The sequence below is a fragment of the Protomyctophum parallelum genome (assembly GCF_964188405.1).
Source record: "Protomyctophum parallelum genome assembly, chromosome: 16".
Taxonomy (NCBI): domain Eukaryota; kingdom Metazoa; phylum Chordata; class Actinopteri; order Myctophiformes; family Myctophidae; genus Protomyctophum; species Protomyctophum parallelum.
In genome coordinates, this window is record NC_139711.1 from 15,779,973 (window position 1) to 15,802,137 (window position 22,165).

The following is a 22,165-nucleotide window of genomic DNA, read 5'->3' on the forward strand; positions in this document are numbered from 1 at the left end:
TAGTGCTGTCGTCTCACAGCTATAAGGTCCTGGGTTCGATTCCCGCTGGGGACGCTGTGGGCACTGGGGGTGTGTTCTCTCCTCCGTACCCATACCCGATGCAGGGTTGGCAAAAGGGCCTTTCTGTATGGAGTTTGCATGTTCTCCCCATGTCCCCTAGGGTAGGTAACCACACGAAAAACATGCAGTAATCCTGGTCTCTAAACTACCTCCTCCTGGCCAGCCGGGGCAACTGATGTAGGGGAAAGGAACTGGTCGGAATAACGTGTTCCTTCCACACGCTACATCTGGCCGGGGAAACTCTCCCGTCAGGTGAAAAGAAGCAGCTTGGACTCCTCATGCATAGAAGGGAGCATGAAGTCGGTCCGCTGCCCCCCCCCCCCCCCAGGTTGGCAGAGGAAGTGTGGCGCCCAGGATTACATGATTAGATAATTGACACTGGGTGGAAAAAATGGGTTGCAAAATCGTGGGATAACATTTTTGAAATAATTTAAAAAAATACCCTCTGGCAGGAGGTAGCGGTCCATTAGGTCCAGGACCAGCAGACCAGGACCAGCCTCTATCCACAGGCTGTCAGGCTGCTAAACGATGCCCCAGCCACTCATTACCCCCACCCTTCCTAAAACTGGACTTTGCACATGGCGCACACAGCACATGGCACATGGCACACAGCACATTGCACTTTGGGTATATTATTATTTATCTGTGGGGTTTCTTTCTTTTGGGTTTTTATTTATTGTTGGTTATGCCTGTGGAGCTCTAAACGTAGTGGCGTTGCTTTTGTGTAAAAACTATGACAATAAAGTACTTATCTCTTATCTTATCTAGAGAGGTTCAATTTGCTTTGGTTTTAGGGGGGGGGGGGGGGGGGGGAGGATTCCAAGTATAGGTGGTTTGCAGGACCCCATGCATTCAACTATACGGGCGGCTGTGGCTCAGGAGGTAGAGCAGGTCGTCCAATGATCCATGGGTCGGCGGTTCGAATCCCGGCTCCTCCTGTCCACATGTCCAAGTGTCCTTGGGTAATACACTGAACCCCACACTGCCTCCAATGAGTTGGTCGGTGTGAGCTTGCCACCATTGGTGTGTGAATGTGGGAAGTGAGGCCGCTGGCGTCGACTGTTCGCCGCTTCACCTCCCAATGAACCATTGTAAGCACTTTGAGTAGGCACGTAGTGCATCGAAAAGCGCCATAAAAATGCAATTCATTATTATTATTATTATACCTGTAGCAGTAGCTCCCTGAGCCTACGCAGCTGCGACTCCAGCTGCTTGTTGTGGTCCTCCAGGATCTGCATGCGGGTCTCCAGGCGTGTCTTGTGCTGGCGGAGGACGCGCGCCTCGGCCAGGAGCTCCTCGTCCTGCTGCTCGTCCTGCGTGGGCGAGCCGGGCCCCCCCCCCTCGCCGGCCTCCGTCAGCATGGGAACCGCCGCCGCCTCCTCGTGCTTCCACTTGAGACGCCGGTACTCCCCCTGCAGCACCCTGTGTGTGTGTGTGTGTGCGTGCATGCGTGCGTGCGTTGCGTGCGCGTGTGTGTGTGTGTGTGTGTGTGTGCGTGTGTGTGTATGGAGTGGCAGAGAGGAGACGGTCAGACAGAGTCAGTGGCATGTCTCAGTGGAACAAGCACGCACATGTGTGTGCGATGTGCAATGCACGAACACGCGCTCGCTCGCGCGTGCGTACACACACACGTGTGTAAAATCCTGAGTGTTCATTTAAATGTCAAATGTGTAAATTGCACTCACACATGTTCACATGCATAAACATATACATACACAGTATACGTATACAACCCCCTCACACACACACACGACTGGAGGGAGATGTGTGTTGATATTAACGCAAGCAGTCAATTTAGCACGCGCTGGAAATGTAGCATCTCTATAGCGATTGCCTGAGATGGTGTTCATCATTTATTACATAAAGCAATGCTATTATGCTGCCGTCACATTAATGCACACACAACAGTTATCTTTGTTCAGAATGTAATAAGTGGAGTCAGGCTATTCCTTCTCTCTCAGGCCTGACTGCAGGCCTTGAATCTGCATAATGGTGCATACACAATTCTATAAATGTCTCGTATACAAACTGCCATTATGTTAAAGACACAGAGCCTGTTAGGCCTGAGGCGTCTAGCATTACCGGGACTGTTGTGTTGCTTTGTGTGCTTTTGTCCCTAGAATATCTTAAAATCAATGCCTTTTGTCAGATGCCGAATGTTGCAGGGCTTTGGAGTGAATGGGAGCTGTACTGCATCAGCGGCAAATCCAAACAACAAGTCTAAAGGATCAAAGCTGTTTGGTTTCTCTAGACCTTGCGTTCAAACGCCATGCGCTTCAGAGTCACAGTAAATAAACTAGTGCAACAACTAGTGATGAATAAGAGCCTGAGAGCAAACTGTGGCGTCATACTCCAGGGGGAAAAATGGGTCAAGGCTTCAGAGAGGCATAGGGTGGGTGCGTGATTGCGTGCGTGCGTGCGTGCGTGCGTGCGTGCGTGCGTGCGTGCGTGCATGCGTGCATATGTGTTTTCTGGACAGAGGCCATGTATGCACTATGAGAGAGATGTATGCACTATGAGAGAGATGTATGCACTATGCGCATATGACTCATACCATAATGAAGATTGCCTCTGGTATGAAATTAAGTGAATAGGAAAAAATGATTGACCTCGAGTGAGGACAACTATACCTAAGGGTGTATAGGGTGTCGGGAAAATAAATCCACATTTGAGCACATCTAAAATGAGGTTGTCTAAAAACCTTCCATCCTTTTAGCACACTAATACTAATACATCTTGAATCAGTGATTCAGTGATAAATAATGACATGTGAAGTCTAAATAAATGGTATTTCTGTGGGCTGGTGATGCAGATTCATCAACAGGCACTCTATGTGTGTTTTCACATGAAGAAATGATTGTTTTCTTTCATCAAAGGCCTCAATTAGAAGTGAAAGTGTTTATGCCTAGCAGCAGGTGGTCGTTGATTGGCATTGCGAAGGGAGCGCACAGGGAGGTAGTAGAGGCTCCAGGTGAAGGATTACACGCACGCACGCACGCACGCACGCACGCACGCACGCACGCACGCACGCACGCACGCACGCACACACAAGAACGCACACACACAGACAGACACACGGTTATCTCCTCCACCTCCCACAGCCTTCATTCCTCAACAACAAGAACAACAAAGCAGATATTAGATCAAGAACGAAGCAGCAGATATTTGATCAATGCCCCCCCCCCCCCCCCACAGCCCAACACGGTTCCCATGCAGTCATACACACTTCATCCTCTACACTAAGCCATTGGTTCTCAACCTTTTCAGGCCCCCCAAAGATAATCATACTTTAACAACCCCCCCCCCCCCACACCCCCACCCCGACAAGCATTTGGAAAAGTAAGAGTTAAGGTATTACATTTTGCTTGACTATTATGAAAATAGCATATCTACAAGCTCACAATTCATCGCGTTGCGATGTGGTTGTGAACTTGTAGATCGTCTCTTTTCATAATTTTCGCCTATTTCTTATACATATATTTAGCCAATTTGGCCAATGTTTTTCTTTGCTGTCATCTGGGGACCCCCCCCCCCCCCCTGACTGACTCCTGACTCACAGGTTGTGAGACCCGCTGGCCGTTCGTTTCTAAGTGATTCAACACCACTGACCGGTTCTCGTTCTCCAGGCGGGCCAGGGTGCACTGCAGCTGGTCCTGGTCCTGGTGCTCCAGGTGGGCCAGCAGCAGACTGTGCTGTCCGCACGGCGAGTCCTGGTCCAGGGCGTGAGGGCTGGAGGAGTGACGCAGGACGTACTGATCTTCATCCCTGAGTTCCCTCATAGCAACGGGAGAGACAACAACGGCACATTGAGCCATGAGCAACGTCACGGCCGCCAGCAGCAGCAGGCAGCGGCACGGAGCAGCAGAGCCCAGGGTACCTGCACTGTTGTTTTTGGCAGCAAGTTTTGATTTTAAGTGTTATAGTCATTAGTAGTCTCTTGAATGGTTTTCACTTAGTTTTAGTCATATTTTAGTCACCTGGAATGTTTTAGTGTTGGTCTAGTTTTAGTCGACTAAATGTCATGAGATTTTAGTCGACTAGATCTACAGTTGATTTAGTCGACTAAAATGTGTTTAGGCGGGCCTTGATGCCGTCGTAATTACTGTATTTACACTTGCTGAAAATAGCCGATCTACAAGCTCACAACGCGTCACAGCGCGATGTGTTGTGGTCACAGTTGAAACATTGTGTCGTAAAAACCAAGTCCATTGCGATGCCATCAAGGCCTGCCAAAATACACATAAAACACATTTTTTTTTTCAGTTTACTAATATGTGACTAAAACTAAATGAAAATGTATTCAAAAGACTTTGACTAAAACTGAAACCAAATTTGGTGTCAAAATCAACACTACAGCAGAGCCAAGGACAGCGTGCACACAGAGTAGGACAGGACAGGAAGAGACATGCCAAGACAGAGCAGTGCAGGGACAGAAAGGGACCACACATTTACACACAGGGACAGAAAGGGGCCACACATTTACACACAGGGACAGAAAGGGACCACACATTTACACACAGGGACAGAAAGGGACCACACATTTACACACAGGGACAGAAAGGGACCACACATTTACACACAGGGACAGAAAGAGACCACACATTTACACACAGGGACAGAAAGAGACCACACATTTACACACAGGGACAGAAAGGGACCACACATTTACACACAGGGACAGAAAGGGACCACACATTTACACACAGAGACAGAAAGGGACCACACATTTACACACAGGGACAGAAGGAGACCACACATTTACACACAGGGACAGAAAGGGACCACACATTTACACACAGGGACAGAAAGGGACCACACATTTACACACAGGGACAGAAAGGGACCACACATTTACACACAGGGACAGAAAGGGACCACACATTTACACACAGAGACAGAAAGGGACCACACATTTACACACAGGGACAGAAAGGGACCACACATTTACACACAGAGACAGAAGGAGACAACACATTTACACACAGGGACAGAAGGAGACCACACATTTACACACAGGGACAGAAAGGGACCACACATTTACACACAGGGACAGAAGGAGACAACACATTTACACACAGGGACAGAAGGAGACCACACATTTACACACAGGGACAGAAAGGGACCACACATTTACACACAGGGACAGAAAGGGACCACACATTTACACACAGGGACAGAAGGAGACAACACATTTACACACAGGGACAGAAGGAGACAACACATTTACACACAGGGACAGAAGGAGACAACACATTTACACACAGAGACAGAAAGGGACAACACATTTACACACAGGGACAGAAAGGGACCACACATTTACACACAGGGACAGAAAGGGGCCACACATTTACACACAGGGACAGAAAGGGACCACACATTTACACACAGGGACAGAAAGGGACCACACATTTACACACAGGGACAGAAAGGGACCACACATTTACACACAGAGACAGAAAGGGACCACACATTTACACACAGGGACAGAAAGGGACCACACATTTACACACAGGGACAGAAAGGGACCACACATTTACACACAGAGACAGAAAGGGACCACACATTTACACACAGGGACAGAAAGGGACCACACATTTACACACAGGGACAGAAAGGGACCACACATTTACACACAGAGACAGAAAGGGACCACACATTTACACACAGAGACAGAAAGGGACCACACATTTACACACAGGGACAGAAAGGGACCACACATTTACACACAGGGACAGAAAGGGACCACACATTTACACACAGAGACAGAAAGGGACCACACATTTACACACAGGGACAGAAGGAGACCACACATTTACACACAGGGACAGAAAGGGACCACACATTTACACACAGGGACAGAAGGAGACAACACATTTACACACAGGGACAGAAGGAGACCACACATTTACACACAGGGACAGAAAGGGACCACACATTTACACACAGGGACAGAAAGGGACCACACATTTACACACAGGGACAGAAGGAGACAACACATTTACACACAGAGACAGAAAGGGACAACACATTTACACACAGGGACAGAAAGGGACCACACATTTACACACAGGGACAGAAAGAGACCACACATTTACACACAGGGACAGAAAGGGACCACACATTTACACACAGGGACAGAAAGGGACCACACATTTACACACAGGGACAGAAGGAGACCACACATTTACACACAGGGACAGAAAGGGACCACACATTTACACACAGGGACAGAAAGGGACCACACATTTACACACAGGGACAGAAAGGGACCACACATTTACACACAGGGACAGAAGGAGACAACACATTTACACACAGGGACAGAAAGGGACCACACATTTACACACAGGGACAGAAGGAGACAACACATTTACACACAGGGACAGAAAGGGACCACACATTTACACACAGGGACAGAAGGAGACAACACATTTACACACAGGGACAGAAGGAGACAACACATTTACACACAGGGACAGAAGGAGACAACACATTTACACACAGAGACAGAAAGGGACAACACATTTACACACAGGGACAGAAAGGGACCACACATTTACACACAGGGACAGAAAGGGACCACACATTTACACACAGGGACAGAAAGAGACCACACATTTACACACAGGGACAGAAGGAGACCACACATTTACACACAGGGACAGAAAGGGACCACACATTTACACACAGGGACAGAAAGGGACCACACATTTACACACAGGGACAGAAGGAGACAACACATTTACACACAGGGACAGAAAGGGACCACACATTTACACACAGGGACAGAAAGGGACCACACATTTACACACAGAGACAGAAAGGGACAACACATTTACACACAGGGACAGAAGGAGACCACACATTTACACACAGGGACAGAAGGAGACCACACATTTACACACAGGGACAGAAGGAGACAACACATTTACACACAGGGACAGAAAGGGACCACACATTTACACACAGGGACAGAAAGGGACAACACATTTACACACAGGGACAGAAAGAGACCACACATTTACACACAGGGACAGAAAGGGACCACACATTTACACACAGGGACAGAAGGAGACAACACATTTACACACAGGGACAGAAAGGGACCACACATTTACACACAGGGACAGAAGGAGACCACACATTTACACACAGAGACAGAAAGGGACAACACATTTACACACAGGGACAGAAAGGGACCACACATTTACACACAGGGACAGAAAGGGACCACACATTTACACACAGGGACAGAAAGGGACCACACATTTACACACAGGGACAGAAAGAGACCACACATTTACACACAGGGACAGAAAGGGACCACACATTTACACACAGGGACAGAAAGGGACCACACATTTACACACAGGGACAGAAAGGGACCACACATTTACACACAGGGACGAAAAGGGACCACACATTTACACACAGGGCAGCGCTGGGATGAAACAGAGCTACGAAGCGTTGCAGTCCGTCATAGACCACACAGCCAAAGTTAACTTGAGATTTCCCATTTGCCAGTTGGAATGCCTTTTCGACAGCTAAGCCGTTAAATTAATTCTACCCGCACACAGTGTCTACCTATACCGACAAGTGACGTGGGCTTACAGCCACGCTGAATGTGTGTACAAAATTATTTAATTTGGGGCACTGAACTAACAAATAGCAATTTGGACGCGAACATGCTCACACATATAGCCCCGAGTTAGTGGCATGCATGGGTCTGTGACTGTCACAGACGACAGACCGAATCATTGGGTAAGATTAATGACAATGTCAATGTCATGATCGTACGTGGGGATTCTGGGGAACATAGAACCTGGGGAACATAGGTACGCTCCTCTTATATCTTGTAGCCTTACAACAGAGATGTATAGCCATAATTATGCAACTCTAGTCCATGGGTACTAGTATAGGCAGGCTGATTGTGCTTTTACAGATGACCAGATTCATATCTTTGCTCCATATGGTTCCACTAGCACCCTAGCAAGAATGATTTAGGCTATAATTGTCTGTCACACTGTCTCTCTCTGGAATCCTACATTGTAGAATTTATTTACTCGAGACAATGCCAGACTGGCAATTACCAGCTGATGAAACCACAGTACAGAAGGATAGGAGAGAAGAGAGAGGAACATTGAATAGGGCGGACCATAGCATGAGGCCGGCCAGGCAGCAGCCAAGAAGCATAAAGAGCACATACTTAGAGAGCCATATACAGCAAGTCTTGCTGAAGCACTCATCATCGACAGGCTCATGCAGGCTAGCAAGACACACCATACACACATATAGGAGCACAGAACAACATGGCTAGACGGCATACAGAGTTGTTGGGGGGAGTTGTTAGAGAAAGAGACATACTGTACACACGGGAGAGTCTCCAAGAACACATTATGATGGATAATGGATCCATCGTACATGATGGATCCACATGACCCACAAAGTCATTAATGAATATTCAATGAGGCTGTTTCTCAATACCAAGAATGACAAGAACAGACTTCATGGAAGCTGCACCAACTTAACTTAACGACCATGAGACCTGATAATTATTATTGGCTTATACATTATGCTAAACCTGGGCAAATTCTTCAATCTACATTTTACAAGTAACAATACCGTCACTACACTGTAGTCCTACACATTTTATGCTGCTATAATTTGTTGCAATCTGTGACACTTACATTTAGCCAATCTGCCCAGCACAGCGATCTCTTTTTAAGACTTTGCTGTTGTTCATACCCACGTGTATCAGCCTACAGTCCTACACTTACATATCTACAGTACTGCTGCTGCTAGGGATTACAATGCCGTCCACGTCCGCACAGTCACTCTGTTGCGCAGTGTGTGTTTCTTTTAGACTGGCCCGTGTATCATTTCACGCTTGTATAACCATGTCTTGCCTTTCATGTTGAACCGTGCTGTAGGAGAAAATATCATTTGTTCCACTGTAGGCTATATTTGTCTATATTTGAAAAAGGACATTAACGATAACCTGTGCCCTATCCACGAATAACAACTTGTGTAAACAATTTTTCTAATTGCAGCCTGGTAAATTATATATTACCATTATGTGAAAAATGTAACAGATTAAGTTAGCACTGACGAGGCAGTCCTTTGAAACTTCACAAGCCTTACAGTATACAGTACAGTATGTGTTCTTTGAAGAGCCTCCCACACACGTTTTTTTGTTGTCGAGTTCCATCCAAATAGCACATACCGGTACATGCACAATGCACAAGCCACAAGGCATCAGAGACAAGCTGCAGCAGCAGCACGGAGGTTATAATTAATACTGACAGACAGGTGCATCTCATTGTAAACACACATATACACACAGGTGCAAATCACAGACCTTATTTCACCCATCATGCACAAGGCAGGCACACACACATCAACGCACATCCGCACAACTACATCATCCATCTGCATACATGGGATTCCAAAAAGGATCCAACATTCTTTGAAAAGAAAATCCTGTCTTGCCCTTTAACTGTTCTTAAATTAGAGAGGGCTGACAATGTTGACTTCCTAATTCATTTCAAAGCTCCCCCAATCCCTACTCCTCTGGCCTGTTACCGCACCCCTCGCACGCATGCACACGCACGCACGCATGCTCGCAGCCTCGCAAGCACGCACACACGCTCGCACTCGCACGCTTTTAAATTATTTTGATTCAGGTTAAAAGAACACTGAGGTTCCTCTGAGGGTCTGACACTCGGGCCCAAGTTTCATACAGGGTCATGGTCTTAGGCCTCATACAGACATTTCAAACGAACATTCTGTGTTCCGTCTGTGTTTCATGGCCGCCTCAATGCTTCTCCAATGGAAGTCACGTGGTTTGAACAAACACGGCGGGCAATCAAACACAAGTGTTTGATTGCCCCCCCCCCATCAAACACAAATGTTTGGTCAAACCACGTGACTCAATTAAGATTGAAACAAGAGAAATCCAAACCCAAAGTGCATGGCCGTTATCGCTGTCACTGCAGCCTAATTGTCTCTTGTCCAACAGACATCTGTGATATCTTGATATATCATTTTAATATTCACATATGCTCATTCTGAGTGAGATAATGTTTGGAACTAAAATTAATGATATGAAAGCATGAGACGGTGGAACTCTGTGCTGTGAACATTTGGAAGCCCATTTGGACATTGATAATAACCTTACTGTAGCTACAGGGACAGATAAGGAATGACAGGAGGATGGATTCGCAACATTCTGATACGATAAGAGGTAGGCTATTTGAGCACATGAATAAATGCAACAAGCCTGAGGAAGGTCGCAAGACCGAAACGTTCAATTAATAAAATTGCTCTGAACTAGCAAGTGGCAGTGTGCGGATGTCCCTTCTTCCACATTGTATACTCTTTGTCATCATCGCACCTGCTCCAAATTGCCTGCCGGGTGTGCGGAAGTCTTCTCTCTATAAGCACATGAATAAATAAAATGTATAGCCGGCTTCATACGGAAATAAATCCTTCTCCCCCTCTCTCTCTCTCTCTCTCTGCAAGCCATAGCCTTTGAATGACTGGTAATAAATCATATATGATACACATAACAGCATTAACGACCACACTTTGCTGAATACAGAGAACTTAAAATTATATTAATCAGTTCGAAATTTCAACTCACTGCACCTGCCGATAAGAGTCTGTAGGGAAAATAGCATTGTGCCGTGATTGCGCCACACCACACCTTATTTTAAGACCAAGACACCCCCCCCTCATGGTAGAACATTGGTATCTGGGTGCATCGGCCCAAAGATATACTGAAGTGAACCACTATGTGGAAGACGGGGCCCTCAGAGTCAATGTATACTCACAGGCTTTCATCAGGAGACAGGCTGTCCGTGAAGAAGGAACAATTTTGGCTCTCCATTTCTGCCAGTCTACACAGAGACACACACAACACACACACACACACACACACACACACACACACACACACACACACACACGCATTCACAGGGAGTTCACAGGCACACAACACAGGCACAAAGAAAACGAGTGAGGAATACAGCGGAGTTAAGTAGATTAATCAGATTCACTGTTGCAGCAGGTTCAGTTCAGCAGGTTCAGTTGATGCTATCATAAAGAAACACAAATGCTGTGTGGGAGAATATTGCAGGATATGATGTAGCTGTTCAACAAAAATGGATAGCAGCAGTGACAAGCAAGTGCCGCTTAACCATTTTCACACATTATAGGTAATTATAGGCTAAACGTATCTGGTGAAATGTTCTAAATTGTGTTGGTAGATTTGGTACGTTGTACCTCTCTTCTGGAGGAGAGAGGTAAAGGCATATTGACTTGCAGCGGTGCGGGCGGTGGCTCAGGGGTTGGATGATAACCACAAGGTTGCTAGTTCGAACCCGGGCTCCCCCAGAGTTAGTGTCGAAGTGTCCTTGAGCAAACACTAAACCCTTAATTGCTCCTGATGTGCTGCTTGGTGCCTTGCATGGTTTCCGCCGCCATCGGTGTATGAACGTGTGTGTGAATGGGTGAATTGATGCGCAATCTATGTAGCGCCTTGGATAAAGGCGCTACATAGATTGATATGAATGCATCATTCACCATTCTGCATGAAGCATTCAGTAAAGGGCTTTCAGGTATCCTTGAGCAATGCTGCCTTTCAGCACCATGGACAGCGTGGGGTTTTTATGAGCGGTTGTAAATGCTGGGTCCGGCTAGGACAGCTCCTCTGAGCCCAGCTGTCCCTTGGACGTCCTTTGACAGCGCAGGGCACTTTCACTGTCTGCACTGTGTGTAGTGACTGCTGATAAGAAGCAAGCCGTTTGAGGCATACTGAATTTAAAACGGCTTCATCGAGGAAAGCAACGGGGAGTTTGAGAATCCTCTCCAGGGTTCATGTGTTGGTTTGAATACAAACTCAGGAGTCAGTGGGGTTGGTAAATGCTTAACATAATCATACCTCATCATGCCATAATCATACATTTCTATGTACTGTATGGGATTCACACAGAGCTCCTTTAGCATGTGGTGCTGCTTGGGCAGTGTTGTTTTTGGCAGCAAATGTCTATTTTAGTTTAGTCATAGTCTTTGGAATGAAAGTCACCCGGAATGTCTTAGTGTTAGTCTAGTTTTAGTCGACTAAATATAAGATTTTAGTCGACTAAATCTACAGTTGATTTAGTCGACTAAAATGTATTTTGTCGGGGCCTTGATGCCGTCGTAATGGCTGATTTTACACTTGCTGAAAATAGCCGATCTACAAGTTCGTGTCGCAGCGCAATGCGTTGTGACTTATACTTGTCAACACTTGTCTTGAACCGCAATTTTTGTCTGACTACATGTTTCAGATTCCAGACTTTGACTGCTTTCCAAATTTGGTGGACCTTGCGCTCCAAAGAGCACACTTTTTTTGAATGCCTTTATTATGAAAGGCAGTAGGCTAAGTGGAAATGGGGGAGAGAGATGGGGAGTGACCAACCCATTTACTGCCACCATTTATTGAGAAATTAGGATCTAATTCACGCCAGCATTTTTTTAATTTGAGCTCTTATTTTGAAAAGCCACATTTTGCCTCAACCGGAAGTGGGCTTATCCCGGCCAGCTTTACGTTGCCAAGACAACCTTTGTTTACATGATCGGATCAATGCCGGTACACTATAGCCCTCCACAACGTCGGCTCGTGCCGTCAAAGAAACGCTGTTTTGACCAAAAATGCCATCTGGGACAAGGAATAGGAGATACAGGCGATTGAAAGAAACGGATAGAATGGATTCTTATGGCGACGGCGATCTAAGATGAACGATCCAGTGCAGTGCTAACAACACTGCTAGCTAACCGGCCAACGTGAGTAGCATTATGGCTCGATCGATCAAACGCACTATAAAAGTGCAATTGCCGAAGGGCTACGGCAATGGCGGCAAGTGTTAATATCAAAATTAGGCTTCAATTGCCGAAGGGCTTCGGCAAGAGGGTTAAGAGTTATATTTAGACTCTAAGGGAGTGACACGCAGCAAAGGTCGTCGGGATCAGCACTCGAACCCGGGGCACGCTGCCAGGCTATATATCGTAGCCTATAGGACAGTGCACGGACCTATATGCCAGCGAGCCAATTAAGAGCACACTTTTCTAGTTTATTGTATGTGTTATTCAAACTTGAGGATTGCATATTGGTACATAATATCTTACACAAAACCTCCAGTACATATACTGTAGACCAGTGGTTCCCAAAGTGGGGTCCGGGGACCCCCAGGGGTCCTTGAGGGAGTTCCAGGGGGTCCCCAGCTAAATGATAGTTAGGAACAAAATGGACCCTGGTGGATCCATTTGGTTACATTTGTACACTCTTAAATTAACATTGATTTTCCAATATAAATTGGGGTCTCAGAGATAGAATTGCCATTAAATGGGGGTCTGTAGACTAATGCATGTCAAACTGGGGGTCCTTGAAATTAAACGTATTGAGAATCACTGCTAGAGCCGTAAAAATCTTCTCTCATGGGGGTCCTTGGCATATCATTTCAAATGTTGGTCCGCAGGCTAATTGGTGTCAATTTGGGGGTCCTTGACATGAAAAAGTTTGGGAACCATTGCTGTAGACGTGTAGAGCGATAATGAGTACTCACTGTATTACAAACAAACTCCTCGGGTTATAATAGATTCTTGCCTGGCCCACAATGGACGCTGTGAAGAAAAAGCTGAAGAACAAAGTTGCTCCAGTCCAAAACATGAAAGACATGGGTGTAAAATATATTCCGCACTGAAGCAGAGACTTCCAATTTCTTGCAGTTTCCGCAGGGCTCGCAATTAGGCATTTATTTTCCGGTGGACATACTTCACTTTTTTGTTATTTTGTTCCTAAATTAGGTCATTGTACAGTGAGTCACTGGTTTTTCTACTTCTGTTTATCCATTTCATTTCGGTGAGGGCCGTTGGCAGACTGTAATGGGCATGTTGTGGCAGCTAAAGTTTCCTGGGGCCTCAGTTTGAGCCAAGAGACCGTTCCAAGCAAATAATTATAATTGCCAACAAGTGAGTCAACGTGAAAGAAGGACATAGCAATACATACATCAATATCAAAGGAGGGCCTTGAAGGTAAAAATGTCCGACAAAGAGTAGAGTGGGGAGAAGGTAATCGAGTGCAAGGGAGGGAGAGGGATGTACGGGTCCGTTGGGCAAACAGAAGAGGAACAACAACAGAGGAGGGTGAAGGAGGGGAGACAAGATCAAAGGTAAAGAGGACAGTCTGTTGTCTGCTCTCTTGATGTGTGTGCTTGCTGTGCTCTGGCAGCGTGCAGAATAGTTGTGAGCAAGTGCCTAAGGGAAAGAATACACACACTATTTCTCTCTCTCACAACAAACTCTGCTGTTTAATGTTATTCCGCCATCGGCATTCAGCGGACACTCTGCGTTCGACTTTTGCGGCCGCGGATGGTGCGCTCCCAATCATCCCAGTATCGGCATATTGCTGGGGCAGGTCGGCGTGTGCACGCATCCGCGGGCGGCGCCTGTGGCGTTCCCTGGCCAGACGCCGCCGCCGCTCGTCGGCAGTCTCCTCCGTGAGAGTGTGGAGGTCATACTGCTGGGGCAGATCGGTGTGTGCACGCATCCGCCTGGGTGACGTCAGACTGCTGCTGTCGCTTTGGCATGGGATCAACTTTGACCAAGAAATGCACAATGAAAAACAGACAGGGCTCCAGACTAACTTTTTCATAGGTAGTACCTACCTTTTCAGTTGGTAGCGCCACCACAAATTAGGTAGCACCAATTTTCTTTGTATAGCGCCGCAGCGCAGTATTAATACATGACCTTATCACCAAGGATAGCAAAGGTTTTCTTGGCTGAAGCATAAATGCCTTAAATTAAGCACATATATTGAATATTTCTCACGCACACACATTCTATAGGAAATTATTATAATTAATTAACCTATAGTGCATTTTTCCATATCGTTATCATTTGGCTATATGAAACAGAAATGAGACACACCCCTTAACTTCTGCATGGGCATGTTCAACCTAATGGCCAATAAGGATATTTAACACTGAGGTGCCCACTCTTCCTGCACCCTTTTGCAATATGAAATGCCACCGAATTCATAATCCTTGCCCACTTTCCTCCTGTCTTTTCTTTATATGGAATGAACATGTGAAAGCTGATGTGCTTTTATTGTGAAGGGGAAAGTTTCTAAACGTCTCAGCCTGCATATCTACAAGCTCACAACGTGTGACGGACGCGACGCGTTGTGAGCTTGTAAATCTGCTATTTTCAGCATGCAACACCACGTCGTACGACGAAGAATATACCAGGTTTCACGTGGGAGATGTATTTTGTTCGAAGTGATCATGTATGTACCTGGCCTGCACACAGCGCTACTCGACGTAAAATAACAAGCTATTGGAAGCTATTTTTCAACAACAAGTTTACCGTGTTTGGGATCGGGAACGAGGCGCAGTCCCCCATATGTTCTGTGTCTGCTGTCTCCGTGGATTCAGCGACAGCAATGCACAGCATCATCATCCCAGTTGTAAAATGTGTGCTAAGTGTGCGCTCCAGGGAAACTTATGTACAGCTGATGCTGAAATCTTTGTTTCGTTTTTTTCTGTGAGCGCGCCGCTGCTGTTGGACTCACGTGTGTCGTGACGTGTGCAGACCGGTGCAGACAGACAGGCAGAGAGAGAGAGCGAGACTCGACGGAATGAGCGAGAATAAAGTAATATTTTATTATCGCGCTAACGCCCGTGCTTCATGGTTGAGGCTGGGAGTGAAAGCAATAAGTAGCACTGGTGCGATCTCGTTCAAATTGAACTCGCACATTAAGAAATTAAGTAGCATATGCGACTTAATAGGTCGCACCCTGGAGCCCTGGGTATGGGTTCATGGCCATGGCCATTGGCCAGGGTTCATGGCCATATATAGCATGTCTTGGAGACGTGACTAGACGCGATATCACAATGCGTGACCATAATTATATGGGGACATTCCCGTATATGGGGATTGTGAGTGACGAGGATTGTGAGTTACAGTAGATGTCGTGACAAAAACCTTCGGTTGCAATAATGATTTTATTAATACTATATTATCAGTCTAATCTAAAAATGTGTTTATCTGTGCCATATGCTGGTCAAATAATATGTCACGGTCTGTGTAAGCCAGGTTATTGTGCCTGAAGGATGGGAAGATACAATAAATAGATTGTTCTACTTATACTGACCATTGTGCAATGATGAGGTGATTCCCGAATACACAAATATAACAGCGTGGACACCGTCAATCTGATCACTTGACACAGTCAGTCCTAATTATCACATAACAGTGTGGACACGGTCAGCCCTGATTATCACATTTGAGACACAAATGGGATGTGCCTCCAGTCTGAACAGCAAAGCCTTTATTCCAGCCTGATCTCAGTACAGCATGTGTACAGTCTGAAGAGCAAAGCCTTCATTCCAGCCTGATCTCAATACAGAACGTGGGTGGATCAATACTTCAGTCAGCTGTGTGGCAAAGACCAATAAGAGGAGTCAGGCAGCAGAGAGAGAGAGAGAGAGAGAGAGGTGAGAGTGGAGTGGGATGTGGAGAGGTGGAGGTCGGATTTGGAATGCACAAGGTGGGTGACAGAGTGTGTGCGTGCATGCTAATATTAAGCGGTGATGCTCATACCTGCTGGCGTAGTGCTCTATCCTGCTGTGAGTGTCCGCATGGGGCAACTTGGGAGAGGAGCACGGCCTGCCGAGGAATGAGACACACACACACACACAGCAAGTCAAAATCAATACCGTCGGGGACGTGCAGAGAGTGTTAGAGTTGCAGGGGCTGCAATCCTGTAAGGGGGAGCTTTTGGACAAAAATAGCGAAAATAGCAGATCTACAAGCTGTCAACGCGTCTTGTCGCGCTGTGAGCTTGTAGATCTGCTATTTTCGGGGCGAAACCCAGCACTCTTTAAGCTAGTGGAGATGCCGTGTGTAACGACATGGAGTTCTAAACAAATTTGTTCAACGCAAAATGCTGTGTTCAAGTTCAGGAGACTTCGGGGGGTGAAAAGCAATTCTCCTGAATGCTGCCTTCCGGCGTGGCATGGAAAGGAGAGGAGGGCATTTGCATTTCTTTCGCCATAGTAAATCGTGGTCTGGAAAGGGCACTTGTTTTGCAGACAGGTAAAAGGGCAGGGGCTGAAGCCCCCTTTGATGTCTATGTGTGCACGTCCCCGAATACCGTGCCCAAACACTATGACACTAGTTTCTGTACATGTACAGTAATTATTGTACACAGAAAATTGGCCCATTAACAGTGAATTCCCACACTATAATGCACACTTGTACTTCAGCAACAATGTCCTCATGTAAGTTTTCATGTTGACTGTGTCTATTCTAGAGTACTACTACTGTATTTTCTTGGCAGACTTGGGTTATTCTACCAAAACAAACATTGGGAATAAAATATAACGACCCACGCACACTGTATGCAGTATGCAGTTCATTTTATTCTAATCTCTACATTTGATCTCTGCCTACATACTGAGCTCAGCAGTCTGTTGTGGGATTTCAGCCTGGTTTGTAAATCTAACACATACCCGGGTTGAAGTATCAAAGAAATGCATGAATTAAAAAAAAAAAATGTCACGGGGAAAAGAAATACTCTTTCTTTTTGTTATTTGACAGTGAAAAAGGCTTAAACATGTCAGCACAGAGCCTACTTCAAAGTGAAGTGAAAAAACAACGCTGTTCTCACTGGTTTTAGCTTTTAGCACTCCACTGAAAACCCCACTGTTGAGGCACAGCCTCCTTTTCCAACCACATTGCCCTGAGGTCTCAGCTACAGCAGCTGGTGCATGCAGCCATGAAGGTGATGGGTAGGAGCCTAAGGGATCATCCGTCTCTAGACTGCCCCTCGCCCTTTTTGTGTGTCTATAAATAATAGCCAGTCATTTTCACTTCCCCTTTACGTGGCTTGTACTGTAGTTCATTGTTGTCGCCGTCTCCTCCGATAAGCGAGTCGCTAGCTGCTTCTTTTCACTTGACTTGACAGTAAGGAGTCATTATTTTGAATTCACTACCGTGCCCATTGCAGCTCCCCACTGAACAGGCACCCTAGCCAATCTGTAAAGTCGCTGGTGCAGTGACAGAGATAGCCCTCCCCACCCGGCTTCCCCCTCACCAAAAGGACCCATTGTGTTAGCTGAAGCAGCCATCCAAGCCGGACGCACCGGGGAGGGATTCAAAAGTCTCCACTGCGGTGGGCAGGAACTTTACGCCTGAGCCACCCAAGAGCCCTGTACAGACAATTGTCGTTAGACAGGAACTAGAATTACATTCCTCCCATGTATTGTAGAATCACACATTTCCTTCAGGTAGACGGTTCCAAAAAGCAGACTTAACCATTATTAAAATTAAAAATAAATCTCTGGGTTTCGAGACAAACAGGACAGGATTCGGAATTCGGAGAACTGATCATAATTCAGGACTCTACAGTTTTTTTTAGTTTTGGGATGTTATAGTAGGTCTGGTCACTCACTGCACTTTCTATTTTATTGTCTCTACATTACTATTTATCTAATATAACTAATTGACATTATTATTTACAAAAACAATTAAGACACTGGATGAGAGGCCGACTTCCTCGTCATGAGAGACATTTGAGGATGCGCTATCAAATGAGTTTTTAGGATGCAGGATGTGAGTGTAAAAGCAGTGTACATATGGTAATGCACTTCTATCAAAAAAGCTCTTTATGGTCACACTCTAGTTCCACTAAGCACAACCGTTCCCCGATATCTTTAAAAAAACAAATAACCAAAAGATAAAAGGCATGAATTGAAATCGCACGTTAACACATTGAGCTCAATACATGTGAACATCCAAACACTAGCTGTAATTCTTTGAAGATTCTGCCTTTTGGTCTGTGCAGTGTGCATGTGACAGTGTGAGAAAAGACGATGATGGGGGAAAAGAGGATGGGAAAGAAAGCACAAAAGAGATAAAGAAATAGAGAGAAAGATAAAGTGAGAGAGAGAGAGAGAGAGAGAGAGAGAGAGAGAGACACAGAGAGACAAATTTGATTATGAGTCAGTGTGCACATGCTGGTGCCAGATTGACGTTGTCAGAGCTGCCAACCTGCACACATTTTGTGTACCAACCACGCAATTCTAGGCGTATAGACACCTAGAATTGCGTGGTTGGTACACAAAATGTGTGCAGGTTGGTAGCTCTGCGTTGTAAATGTTTTGCAAATCTGTGTGTGTGTGTGTGTGTGTGTGTGTGTGTGTGTGTGTGTGTGTGTGTGTGCTTGCGTGCGTGCGTGCGTGCGTGCGCATGTATAATTGCATATTATTGACTCACGTCTCGGAGCTGTCAGCCTCTAGAACAGACTGAACTGGCAGGTATCCTCGCTGAGGGTGCTTACTGAAGTACTGCTTCGACCTGAACTTGTTCTTCAGGGTCTTGGCGAAGTCCCTCATCTTCTCTCCTGAGGTGGTCTACCATAGGATTGTGTGTGGGAGGGAGGGGGGCAGTTGGAAAAGCAGGGAGATATAAAGTGGACCACTTAAGGACTCTTTCAAGTGTTGCAGTCAAACTACCTTCCAACCCCCCCCCCCCCCCCCCCCCAACCCCCCCACCCACTGCCTGCCCTGGAGCTAAATCCACCGGACCACTACTGCCTTTGTTTCCACTTGACATCACTCCAACAGCTTTTTCCCCTTCACCTGTTTCTAAAGTCTTTGCTTTTCATCTCAGTGTCACATCTCTCTCTGTCTCTCTCCCTCCCTCTCTCCCCTGCACTTGCCCTCCCACCAGCTCATACTATTTTTTTTTCCATTTCTTCTACACACACATGCAAACACAAAGAACGGTCGCAAACACACACGTGCTCGCTCGCTCGCTCGCACGCTCGCTCGCTCGCTCGCTCGCTCGCACACGCACACGCACACGCACACGCACACGCACACGCACACGCACACACACACACACACACACACACACACACACACACACACACACACACACACACACACACACACACACACACACACACACACACACACACACAAAGCTTCTGTAAAAAAAAGCTAGCTTGCTCCACTTAAAACCAATAACTCTAAAATATCCCGTTAAAGAAAGAAAAAGAAAACCACTGCCCAGAAGGTCCTTTGCTGTGATTGATTAAAATTGAAAAGTGCCACTGCTATACAAACAAGAGAGAGAGAGAGAGAGAGACAGAGAGAGAGAGAGACAGAGAGACAGACAGACATACTTTGTCAGAGTATGCCACTCCGTCACGGTGACCCTGTACACGTTTTGTGTTTTAAGACTTGGGCCTTATTGAGGTTTTACGCTCCGCATGAACTACGGATATAGTGCTTTATGTGAGCACTCAGCGAGCCAAACACTGCAGAAGAAGTGCTGAGTGTTGCTCGATCTCGGTGTACCATTGAGCTGAACCAGGGCTGTGTAAGCATACTTAACAGAACACAATACACCTGATAGTGATCTCACTATCGAGAGGGGGTAGGGGTGGAGGGGGTAGAGGTAGAGGGGGTAGGGGTGCCTAATCCATGCCTGGCATAAGGTATGGTATAGACAGACATATTTACTGTACTGTGTGTGTGTGTGTGTGTGTGTGTGTGTGTGTGTGTGTGTGTGTGTGTGTGTGTGTGTGTGTGTGTGTGTGTGTGTCTAGTAATGTCAAGTAATAGTATGTCAACAATGTGCTATATATATATATATATTTTTTTTTTTATTTTTTTTTATTTTTGTTCTTCTTTTCCCTCTGTGTGTTAAGCATGTGCAGCAGCTATATCTGGTTGGACCATATAATGTTTAACCTAATTCTGATCAGTGTTTGGGTCTATTGTATTACGCCTCTTGTGCAGATCCAAATAAAATAATTCAAGTGTGTGTGTGTGTGTGTGTGTGTGAGAGTGAGTGAGTGAGTGAGTGAGAGAGAAAATAATGAACATTAAATCCCTTCCCATGCGGATCCTGAGAATGTGATTCTCAGGATCCGCATGGGAAGGGTGTGGCTCCAATGAGGGACTCAGGCTTCATGTGAAGATGTACAACGACTCTAAACTTGATCCAAGTCCAATCCGAGCCCCGGATATTCTTGTGCCTTCCCTATACTGCCAGACAGTGTGCACAAGAGATTTGGCACTGATTCGTGCAGCGGTTTGCGAGATTAGCTATGGACGCAGACACACAGACAGACACAGACACACAGACAGACACACAGACAGACACAGACACACAGACAGACACACAGACAGACACAGACAGACACACAGTCAGACACACAGTCAGACACACAGTCAGACACACAGTCAGACACAGTCAGACACACAGTCAGACACACAGTCAGACACACAGTCAGACACAGTCAGACACACAGTCAGACACACAGTCAGACAGACACAGTCAGACACAGTCAGACAGACACAGTCAGACAGACACAGTCAGACACACAGTCAGACAGTCAGACAGACAGACACAGTCAGACACACAGTCAGACACACAGACAGACACAGTCAGACACACAGTCAGACAGACACAGTCAGACACACAGTCAGACAGACACAGTCAGACACACAGTCAGACAGACACAGTCAGACACACAGTCAGACACACAGTCAGACACACAGTCAGACACACAGTCAGACAGACACAGTCAGACACACAGTCAGACACAGTCAGACACACAGTCAGACACACAGTCAGACACACAGTCAGACAGACACAGTCAGACACAGTCAGACACACAGTCAGACACACAGTCAGACACAGTCAGACACAGTCAGACACACAGTCAGACACAGTCAGACACACAGTCAGACACACAGTCAGACACACAGTCAGACACAGTCAGACACACAGTCAGACAGACACAGTCAGACACACAGTCAGACACACAGTCAGACACACAGTCAGACACACAGTCAGACACAGTCAGACACACAGTCAGACAGACACAGTCAGACACACAGTCAGACACACAGTCAGACACACAGTCAGACACACAGTCAGACAGACACAGTCAGACACACAGTCAGACACACAGTCAGACACAGTCAGACACACAGTCAGACACACAGTCAGACAGACACAGTCAGACACACAGTCAGACACAGTCAGA

At 46.2% G+C, this 22,165-nt stretch overlaps 1 protein-coding gene across 4 annotated transcripts in view; it reads right to left on the minus strand.

Annotated features, from left to right (window-relative positions):
- drp2 (dystrophin related protein 2) overlaps positions 1–22,165 on the minus strand; it is a 200,136-nt gene that overhangs the window by 19,507 nt on the left and 158,464 nt on the right. For all 4 annotated transcript variants that reach the window (XM_083785282.1, XM_083785283.1, XM_083785280.1 and 1 more), the window contains 5 exons: positions 19,378–19,514; positions 16,702–16,767; positions 10,893–10,958; positions 3,670–3,825; positions 1,227–1,482 (listed from right to left, as the gene is read on the minus strand). In XM_083785282.1, coding sequence (XP_083641408.1) covers positions 1,227–1,482; positions 3,670–3,825; positions 10,893–10,958; positions 16,702–16,767; positions 19,378–19,514 — 681 coding nt within the window. The remainder of the gene's footprint in view (positions 1–1,226; positions 1,483–3,669; positions 3,826–10,892; positions 10,959–16,701; positions 16,768–19,377; positions 19,515–22,165) is intronic.